Below are 10,673 nucleotides of genomic sequence, written 5' to 3' on the forward strand. Positions count from 1 at the left end.
CTGCTTGGCTTGGGAAGCAGCATCGAGCTGATGTTGGTCGATCCGGAAAAGCTAGGTGGGGTTAGACGCTGGTCTGTGCTTGGGTGGGAGAAGGTAAGGAACTTCCAGGGCTGTACAACGGACTGAAGAAACATCGCACCGATGCCAACTACCATCGGCTGGTCCTGGTTCCCTCTGAACCCGGGTTTAGTGCTATTCCAGAAGAGCACAATTCCGGCAGCAGGCTCAACACAGAGGAAGTTTTATTAGCACATATTACAATTTTCCTTTTCTACTCTCCCCTTTCATTGTCCACCAGTCTCTGCTCTCTCCCCCGTGCACCATTTCATTCTCTGCATCCATCTTCTTCTCACTGGCTTTCCATTCCTCCATGCTGAGAAACGAAGTGCCAGCTGAGATTTCGGTCACCTCAATCTCTGCACAAGGAAGCCATGCGGAGCTCATGTGAACAAATTCCAGTACATTGTGTTCTAATCACACAATACATCTGTAAACGATTCTGATCTGGACTCAGATCGGACTTGATCTCTTTGTTGCTTCTTTGCAAGCTATTCACCATAGTTAGTTGGTTGCTGTGAAGGCTACTGATACTGCCATTGTGATTCAAAGAACACGTGCATTCTTTGTGTATTGGAATAACAAAGGCTGTCACGATCTCTGCTTGTTTAATGTAGGAGCAGTGTGGCCTGTAACAAATCTTTACAGCGCAAGAAGCTTCTTCCGCCAAATTAGACATATCCTTTCCATCTTTCTCTTCCGGATACAACTTCTTCCCATTTCCCCATCTACATCTACAATCTTGAGAGGAACAAGCTGGGTTTGGGGGAGAAACCAGGGGCACAAACCTGCTGATCAATTAAAAGACCAGAATCTGATCTGCTCTGAACTTGGTAACTCAATTTCTGTCTCAACACGAATCCATCCTCTTGATCAGTGTTTTTCAAGCTTGGCCACTTTAATGTAGGTGGACTTCGACTCCCAGAATTCCTCAGCCAGTATGTTGGAATTCTGGGAGTTGAAGTCCACCCACCTTAAAGTTGCCAAGCTTGAAAAACACTGCTGTTGATCTTCTCCACCAGGATGGAGATGGTGGAGAAGAGAACAAGGGGAGCAGAAGCTTGTTTTTTCTCTCTTCCAGAAGATTACAGAGTAGCTTTGCAATAGGGTAGCTTTCCATACAAGCGTCCTGTCCCCACGTATGTTTCACAAGAAAAGAAGGTACCACACAAACTCGGAAACAGAGGCTGGGTGAGTAAGTGCAATAGCTCAAGAGGCGTGCTACCGTTGGCCAGATTTCTATGATGGAACCAGGGAGTCTGCTAACAGTCCAGTGGGAGAAAGTGACAGCTCTTTTCTAAGTCCCTTGACTTCTCATTTATAAAAATCACTCCTCCAAATCATCACAAAGTGACATATTATATTGTTCTAGTGGGGAAAAAAAACTATTTTAATGACAGAAGGGAACCGGGAAATTGAAGCCACGAAGTACTGAGGAATTTCATGTAATCCTGAACTGCAGTTGCCAAAACAATCCTTTCATTTCCTTTAAAAGTGTGTCTGTGTTCTGACGTGGACTGGAGTGATCTGTGGAACGAGAAAAAGCCTTCCTGGGGTCCTCTGGTGACTCGGAAGACCTGTTCACGTAGCTTTCTTGGCAGCCATACAGAACTGGTTGGCCACTGGTGTCTTCTGAGATTTCTTTTTTTTCCCCCGCACTTCCTAATCTAGTCCACAGCCCTGGAGTTTTCTGGTAGCCTCCCATCCCTGTATCAGCCAAGTCACAGCTACATCCTATATCACATCTGTTTTGGCCAATTTTTTTCTTTGTCCTTGTAGTCTTTTTTTTAAAAAAATAGTAATGATCAGGACACATACATGCCCCTCTTCTTTGCAGACACATTTCCTACTTCCACATTCAGTTTGGTGCTGGTAAATCTAACTCTGTGATGCACTTAATTAGTAATAATCACACAATTTGATTTGTATTATTTTTAAACGATCCTGTAAGCAGTTATTCATAACCATCCCTGATCATACATGATATTCTGTATTGCAGCTTTCCTCGCGTGGAGTGTCAGATCCTTCCAGGGATTCGCAGGAAACGTGGTCTGCACAGTGTAAAGGTTACGGGCAGTTAAGTTGCAGCTCTGCATAATGATGCTGGGTGCCAATAATATGCTAAGGCAAAGACTGCTTTAACCAACATGTCCTGAACAAGCCATAATTGCCTGGTTTGTACAGAGCGCTAAGCTATTGATCAAGGCGGACAAGCCACAATGCTAGTTGCATGAAACAAGCTAAGCCGTAGCCCAGCAGAGACGTATTGGGGCTTTCTAGCACAATGCACGAACAAAAGAAAGGAGTTAGATGTGCTCCAATCCACTCATTGTCAGGATAAAAAGAAGGTTTTAAGAGTTTCCTAAGACTCAGCCCAGACAGTTAGTATTTTGCAGATATCAATACAGGTAGCCTTCAACTTACCACCATTCGTTCAGTGACTGAAGTTACGACCAGTCCTCACAGTTCCGGCGCTCCCAGCACCCCCATGGTCACGTTATCAAAATTTGGGGGCTTGGCAACAGGCTCGCACTCACAACTGGTTGCAGTGTCCTGTGGCCTCATGATTGCCATTTGCGACCTTCCCTGCTGGCTTCCCCAGAAGGTCAATGGGGAAGCTGGCAGGGAAGGTTGTGAGTCGCTGGGGCAGGTCTCCCCTACCCATGCACTCTCACCCAGCCCCTCTGCACTCACACTGCACCAGCCACTCGCACACCCCATGCACCCTCCCCACACCTCCCTTGCACCTCTTGCACACCCTCCCCAACCCTCCCTCGCACCTCTCGCACACCCTCCCCAACCCTCCCTTGCACCTTCGCACACCCTCCGTGCCCTCCCCAACCCAGCAGCAGCCACTTACCCGCCTGCCAGCCTGGGACTTGCAACTTCCTCCCAGCTTCCCCACTGACTTGGTTGTGGGAAGCTGGCAGGAAGCTGCCTCGCCTAATGACCATGGGATTCGGTTAACAACAGCAACAGGGATTGCAGGGATTGCCATCATTAAGCCATGTGGTCATGTGACAGTGTGCTTTATGACCGCATCGCTTAGTGACGGAAATTCTGGTCCCAATTACTGTCATAACCCGTGGACTACCTGTATTTAAAAATATTTAAACACAACAGCATTTAGAAAATCAGATTGCCACAGGGCATTTCTACTTGGCTGATCTTGGCTAAGTGTGGAAAGCCAAGGAGTGCTGAAGCTGGTCCTACTTAGAAGTGGGACCGCCAGAGAATCCAAGGATTCAGATAGCCTGGGAAGCTAAAGGAAGGCAAAGCAGTTTTGTATTATTGCCAAGAGAACCACCAAGAGTTGAGAAGTTACCTAGACAAAAAGGAGGGTGGGATGGCGTCACCTGCATCACACCATACTCATGATGCAAATGACCGAACTGATATCATTTGCACGACGACACTGTGATCCCCACATCACTACTGTATATTTTGTGTATTTGTGTATTTATTTAGATTTTATTTATTTGCTTAGTTATTTATTAAATTTTGCCACTGCCCATCTCTCCCCAAAGGGGGGATGCTGGGCAGTTTACAACAAGATAATAAGATAACAAGATAATAAATTATCCTGCCTTTCTTATTTTTATAAACAACTCAACGTGGGGAACACACCTAATGCTCCTTCCTCCTCCTATTTTCCCCGCAACAACAACTCTGCGAGGTGAGTTGGGCTGAGAGAGAGGGACTGGCCCAAAGTCACCCAGCCGGCTTTCATGCCTAAGGCGGGACTAGAACTCTCCTACCACGCCTGACTGACTCTTGGGCTGAGAGAGAGGGACTGGCCCAAAGTCACCCAGCCGGCTTTCATGCCTAAGGCGGGACTAGAACTCTCCTACCACGCCTGACTGGCTCTTGGGCTGAGAGAGAGGGACTGGCCCAAAGTCACCCAGCCGGCTTTCATGCCTAAGGTGGGACTAGAACTCTCCTACCATGCCTGATTGGCTCTTGGGCTGAGAGAGAGGGACTGGCCCAAAGTCACCCAGCCGGCTTTCATGCCTAAGGCGGGACTAGAACTCTCCTACCACGCCTGACTGGCTCTTGGGCTGAGAGAGAGGGACTGGCCCAAAGTCACCCAGCCGGCTTTCATGCCTAAGGCGGGACTAGAACTCTCCTACCACGCCTGACTGGCTCTTGGGCTGAGAGAGAGGGACTGGCCCAAAGTCACCCAGCCGGCTTTCATGCCTAAGGCGGGACTAGAACTCTCCTACCACGCCTGATTGGCTCTTGGGCTGAGAGAGGGGGACTGGCCCAAGGTCACCCAGCTGGCTTTTGTGACTAAGGCAGGACTAGAACTCTCCTACATGCCTGATTGGCTTGTGGGCTGAGAGGGAGGGACTGGCCCAAAGTCACCCAGCCGGCTTTCATGCCTAAGGCGGGACTAGAACTCTCCTACCACGCCTGACTGGCTCTTGGGCTGAGAGAGAGGGACTGGCCCAAAGTCACCCAGCCGGCTTTCATGCCTAAGGCGGGACTAGAACTCTCCTACCACGCCTGACTGGCTCTTGGGCTGAGAGAGAGGGACTGGCCCAAGGTCACCCAGCTGGCTTTTGTGACTAAGGCAGGACTAGAACTCTCCTACATGCCTGATTGGCTTGTGGGCTGAGAGGGAGGGACTGGCCCAAAGCCACCCAGCCGGCTTTCACGGCTAAGCTTCTAACAGATGCCCATGTGAACCTCTACAATTGTATAGCTTCTCTTCTACTACTAGATAATAGCAATTGTGACTAATTTATTCACTCTCTAATCTCCATCTCCACCAGAGGTTCACAGAAGGTAGGAAGTCAAGATTGGGTTTAAGCAGAGTAGGCCACCACAGCTGGATTCTCAAAGAACACTAGACAAAATTAATGGTATTATGGCTTGGAGACACAAGAGTCCAACAGGGAGTCAAAAAGTCAAGGTGGTGACCACAACTGAATAATCAAAATTCCAACCCTTTGGGGCAAGATCTTCAATCATTTGGTCAAGGTTGCCATCTTGACTTTTTTGACCCTTCCACAAATACCCTGCATAGAAGGACATCTAAGGTCCAAGGCTGATGCTCAAAATGCCCGGCTTAATATTTGGATTCAAATTCATCTGGACTTCGTTCTGAGTTGACATGAGTGGTTAATTAAGTTGAACTAATTGGCAAAAACTGATACATACACTAAATATCTAAATATTATGGGGACTATCTGTGCCAGTGTGTAAAAGAAAGCAACTAATAATATTAATAGCAACAACAATCTGGTACATGGACTAAATGCATCACAAACTGAATTAATGTGTATGGCTCTACGTTCACTTAATGAAGTACAGCACGCAATGCATTAATCAACATAATAAAGACCTCCTTCTGAAACAGCTTAGGGAAAATAGAGATACAGTGAGGTATCTTTTATCAAAGAAGCACAACACGCTGGACTACAATCCCGATCATTCCATCCAAGGGTGTGCATGATGGGAGTTGCTATCCAACATGCCTGAAGGTTACTGTAGAAAAGGGGAAGTGTCTTTTTTTAAATATAGTTTTAATAAATCAGGTTACATTTGCTGTAGAATCAAGGTTTGTTCATGGGTGGATTTTTACCCTGGGAAAACTGATGGACCAACTGATGTATTTATCTGCATCTCTGAAAAATCCCCATGTGGCCCAGTGCAATTATCTGCATCACCAACACACAAAGCATGCATTTTACCATTCTTTAAGGATGAATGCAGAAGGCAAGTCTATAACAACCACGTCTCTAGGTTGCCCTAATCTCTGCTTGTGTGAATTCATGCCAAGATGATCTCTCCAAATTCAGGAAGGGATTTAAACATGGAAGTGGCTGGTATTGTGAAAAAACTGTAGAAACTGAGAATGCAACTCTATCTATGCGCACAAAGACAACATCTGGGAAATTAGACATCTTGTACGGCCAATATCCACCTTCTTCAACCTGACACCCTTCAGATGCACAGTGCTACAAGTCCTATCACCATGCAGTGCAAACAACGGCACTGCTGGAAGAGGAAGATGGAAGTTGTAGTTCCACACATCCGAAGGGTGCCAGATTGGAGAATGCAGCTCTGAGCAGTACAAAGTGTGTGTCTTTGCACACAAAGACAGACCTACCTTGTACGTTCTATAATTTCTTCCAACATTTCCAAGTAATCATCAGGAGACCTTACCTAGTTAGGTTCGGGAAGGCTGATCTTCAAATCATGAGTCCCTGCTAATAAACGGAGGCTCTGTCTCTGCAAGAAACTAATTAGATGCACTTAAATTATATGTATGGCAATTACATGCGGTGTGGCATGTGAATAAGTGCAAAAATTTAATATGTTCTTAATTGCACATTGCTGGAGCATGAGTGCAGTTCCTATGAAGAAAGGAAAGCACCCATTTGGCACTCTCATTTTAGCCTATATATGAAGATCAAAATATAAATGCTTAGGTGGATCTGAGCTATACAAACCCACTTGTAAATTATTCACTGTCTTTCAGTCAATATGCTTATACTCATACACAGACAAATCAGTCCAAGGCTACAGGTCTGAGGTTGCGTTTTGGCTGGTGGAGCTGAAAGCCACCGTAACATCTTTGGGTACCACTGGTCTCTGAAGAAGTCCCTCTTCCCACAGCTTTTATTTCTCAAAAACAGAACAAAGACCAAAGCATCTTTTAGCACCCCCAAACTATCACAGTGGCAATAGATCAGTAACGAAGACAAGCTTTATACAACGGTTGGTTGACAGGATGTGAAAGGTGAGAGGTCCCCTGTGCAAGCACCGAGTCACGTCTGGCCCTTTGGGGGATGCTGCTTTCGCGACGTTTTCTCGGCAGACTCTAGAGCGGGGTGGCTTGCCATTGCTTTCCCCAGTCGTCACCTTCCCCAGCAAGCCGGGTGCTCCTTTTACCGGCCTCGGGAAGGATGGAGGGCTGAGTCGGAGAGAGAATCCAGCTTTCACTGGGATCCAACTCGGTCGTGGGGAGAATTTTGGTTGCAATGCTGCCGCCTGCCACTCTGCGCCACTCTGCGCCACACGAGGCTCAAGGCTGACAGGATAAGACACCGTAAATCACTAGGAAGGAAATGGCCAGAGCGAATGCAGTCTCTAGTCAGGACTAATGACTAACTGAGTTATGACCACTCACAAGAATTAGAGGCCTCAAAGAGCTGGCAAAAAGATTGGAGTTTGTTAATTTGATTTAGTTTCATATCCACACAGGAACTACCACTCACAGTCTCAGCCAAGAGAGCTCACTTACTGGATAAAGAAATCTGGATTGTAATCAAGGAAAATTATGCTAAACACAGAGTAAGGAAGAGGGGGAAAAAACAGATTTCAGGGGAGGGGGCACAGAATGCAGAAAACTACAAGCAATTTACTGTTTGAATTTCAGGGGTACTTTGCACTGAGATGGATGATAGATAAATGGAAATGGAGGCACACTTTTTCAGGGGGGCAGCATAAAATTTAACTTGAAAGCGCAATAGAAATCATGAACATCTGACTTTTAATATACTGTGTTCTCTTCCTTGCCAGTTAAAAGGGGCCTTGGTCCTAGACTATTTGTACAGAGGAAGAAAAGTCACAGAAAGTTGTCACATATTAAAATGATAATTAATCAGCACACTACTGGGAAGCTGGATTTCTGTAAATTAGGGAAGTCTGGATGTTGCTTCTGCTGAACTCCTGAGAGCTCATTATTTTGACTGACTGTTGAATGCTGCTCAGGATTTGTCCCGCTGTCATTTGCATTGTTCGACAGGTAAGCATCTTGTTCTGTATCATCCCAGATCTCCAATTTTCGCTTTCTGTACTGGTGCTATTCAGGAGTTGATGTCGCTTACCCTATTCTCTGGCACAAGCAGCAGCCTTGCAAAAACCTTCAGGTGAGTCGTTTCCCCCCTCGCAAACACGCCCTGGGGCTGCGCGCGGAGCACACGCCACACCGCGCCGGGCCGGGCGGGGCCCCCTTTCAGTGGCTGCCTTTACGCACTGCGCGTCCTTTCCTGCGGGCCAAGGGGCAGGGGCTTCCGTCCCCCCCCCCCGGCTCTCGTGGGTAGGGCAGAGCGTCTGTCCCCGATGACAGCTCGCGCAGGGCAGGAAAACCCCTTGCAAGAAGGCGACAAGTGGGTCCGGCTCTCGGGCCGCGCAACTCGCCCGGCACTGGCTCCGCCGCGGGCTTCAGCGTTCACACGAACTACAGTAGCGAGAAGGGGGCGGGGTCGACCAGGGTGGCGACTGCAATTCTTGCAATGGGGCGGGGGTGCCTTTGCAGAGGTTTAAGGCCCCCGTTTGGTCCCCTCCCCGAGGAGAGCCAGGAGCGGTCTCCGGGAAGGGGCCCGCGCCGCGCCGGAGTCGGGGGCTGGGAGCCGCCGGGGGGGGCCCTTGGCAAGCGGGCGCGCCCCGCTCCCACGCCCGCCGGAGCAGCAGCCGCAGCAAACTTCTCCCTGCCTCCCGGCCGCAAGTTTGCAACCAGCAGCGGCCCGCCCCCCCCCCGTCCCCCCGCGCGGCTTTTACCTTGGTGAGCTGGGCGATCTTCTTGCACATTTTCCGGTGCATCCCCGGGCCGCCTCCCTCCGCCACGCCGGAGAGGTCCCGCCGAGCCGGCGCTGCGGCCGAGCCGGTCCCGGGCCGGGGGGTCTTGGGGGCGCCGGAAGCCATGGGGAGCCTGGCGGCCGATCCGCGCGCGGGAGCGCACGTGCCAACCTCGCTCGTGCCCCGCGCGCCCCCCTCCTCCTCCTCCTCCGCAGCCGCCCCTGCCTTGCCGAGGGAAGGGGGCCGAGGCGCCTGCTCCCAAAACGGGCTCGGGCGCCACCCCGGCCCGCCCTGCCCGAGCCGGGGAGGAGAGCGAGCGGGGCGGGCCCTGGGCAGCCGCCTCCCGCCCCCTCCTCTCGCCCGCCCGGCGGCTCGGCTTCCCCGCCGCGAGGTGCTGCCCCGGGCGGGATGCTCCGCATTCCCAGCGGCAGCCGCGCCCGCGGGCACCCCGGAAAGACCGCGAGCCTGGCCGGCCGGAGGGAGGGAGGGAGAGCCAGGCAGCCAGCGGGGCGGCGGCGGGCGAAGCGCGGCCGGCGAATCCCGCTGCTCCCGGCGCCGGGACCCGGAGCAGCGGCGAGGCTGGCGCTATTTCGCAGAGCGGCGCCCCTCCGTGCCTTCCTCCCGGCTGCCTCGAGACGGACCCTGCCCTGCCCTGCCCGAGCGCCGTTTCCGCGACCTTGGCGCTCTCTCGCCGTCCGCGGGGGCCGCGCCCCTGCTCTCCCTCCCGCCCCCCCAAGACCAAGGGGAGCAGGGGTCGCCCAGCCCGCCTTCCCCACCCCCCCCACCCCGGGCGAGAGGCAGGGCTGAATCCACCCCTCCCGTGCGCCCCTTTTGCGCGCAGGGTGGCTTGGCTGGGCAGCAGCCCTTCCGGGCTAAGCCTTCCTGGCCAGGTAAACCTTTACCTGGAAATACCTGTGCGGCCCAATCCCCTGAATGGACTGGGGTTCAGACCTTATTCCCTGGGACAGAAACTTCTGACAACACAGAGTTTTCAGCTGTCCATATTGCAGAAGCAGGAGAACCAGTTTGGTGCAGTGGGCAAGGCACTGGGCTAGAAACGAGGAGACCCTCCTGCCTTAGGCACAAAGCCAATTGGGTGACCTTGCGCCAGTCACTTCCTCTCAGCCCGAGGAAGGAGGCAATGGCAAACCAGCTCTGAAAAACCTTGCCAAGAAAACAGCAGGGACTTGACCAGGCAGTCTCCAAGAATTGGACAGGATCGAACAGATTTTAAAAAAAAGGCAGATGCATACTGAACAATATGGTAGCCGTCATATTTTTAGTAATGGTCCCATCATAAGAAGGTGGAACGTTGAATATCTCTGAAGTATTCCTGTTTCAATTTGATTCCTACTCTGGAAGAAAAAATAATCGCTGTTCTGTCTGAGATTTTCAAGTACCTTTCAACCAAAGTTCAGCAAAAGCAAGTGTTACAGGATGCATCATCTTACTGGGAGGGCAAATCTCCAAATATAGTTGGGATAAAGTCCCTTGATCTCAGCGGGTATCTTGACAAGCAACAAGGCCTTACAGTCTTAAGAAAAAGGGAGATTTGAGGAGCTGTTTTGCAATGGTACAGCCTTGTACAGAATAGAGGCTCATGATAATTACTAACATAAATTGCTTACCTATCTCTGCATTAGTCATTTGTTGTGCAGCTATCTTTACGTATGCCTTTCACCTGCACAGATAATCAAGAAAGGTCCTCTTTACACACCTTGAATAGTAGAAAACCTACACTGTATAATTATGCTGCAATTTCCTTTAATACTCTGTTCCGTTGCAGGCTGAGCCACTTTGCGGTAGGTGGGCCCCCCTGTTTCGCCCTCAGAGAATATCCAAGAGTGGCAAATTGCAAGAGACATTTTCTTTATGCTTTTTGTAAACTATGCTGTACCTATTTCAAGGTTTATATTCTGGTTTTTAATGTGTTTCTTGGCTCAGAATGCAGAAGCAATTTTGGAGAACTGTAGAAAGAGGGGCCTTGATTGCCGCTAACTCAGAAATGCAGTCTTGAGTCAGGAGAGGCACCAAGTGTGTGCTGAATGTGTGTGTGTGTGTGTGAGAGAGAGAGAGAGAACAACTTG

At 50.2% G+C, this 10,673-nt stretch overlaps 1 protein-coding gene across 1 annotated transcript in view; it reads right to left on the reverse strand.

The window, feature by feature from the left end:
• FAM184B (family with sequence similarity 184 member B) overlaps nt 1-8,765 on the reverse strand; it is a 48,991-nt gene extending 40,226 nt beyond the window's left edge. Inside the window, exon 1 of the mRNA XM_063309855.1 lies at nt 8,569-8,765. Coding sequence (XP_063165925.1) covers nt 8,569-8,712 — 144 coding nt within the window. The 5' untranslated portion in view covers nt 8,713-8,765. The remainder of the gene's footprint in view (nt 1-8,568) is intronic.
• Nucleotides 8,766-10,673: the final 1,908 nt, after the last annotated feature.

Source organism: Candoia aspera, chromosome 8 (genome assembly GCF_035149785.1).
Source record: "Candoia aspera isolate rCanAsp1 chromosome 8, rCanAsp1.hap2, whole genome shotgun sequence".
NCBI classification, from domain to species: Eukaryota; Metazoa; Chordata; class Lepidosauria; order Squamata; family Boidae; genus Candoia; species Candoia aspera.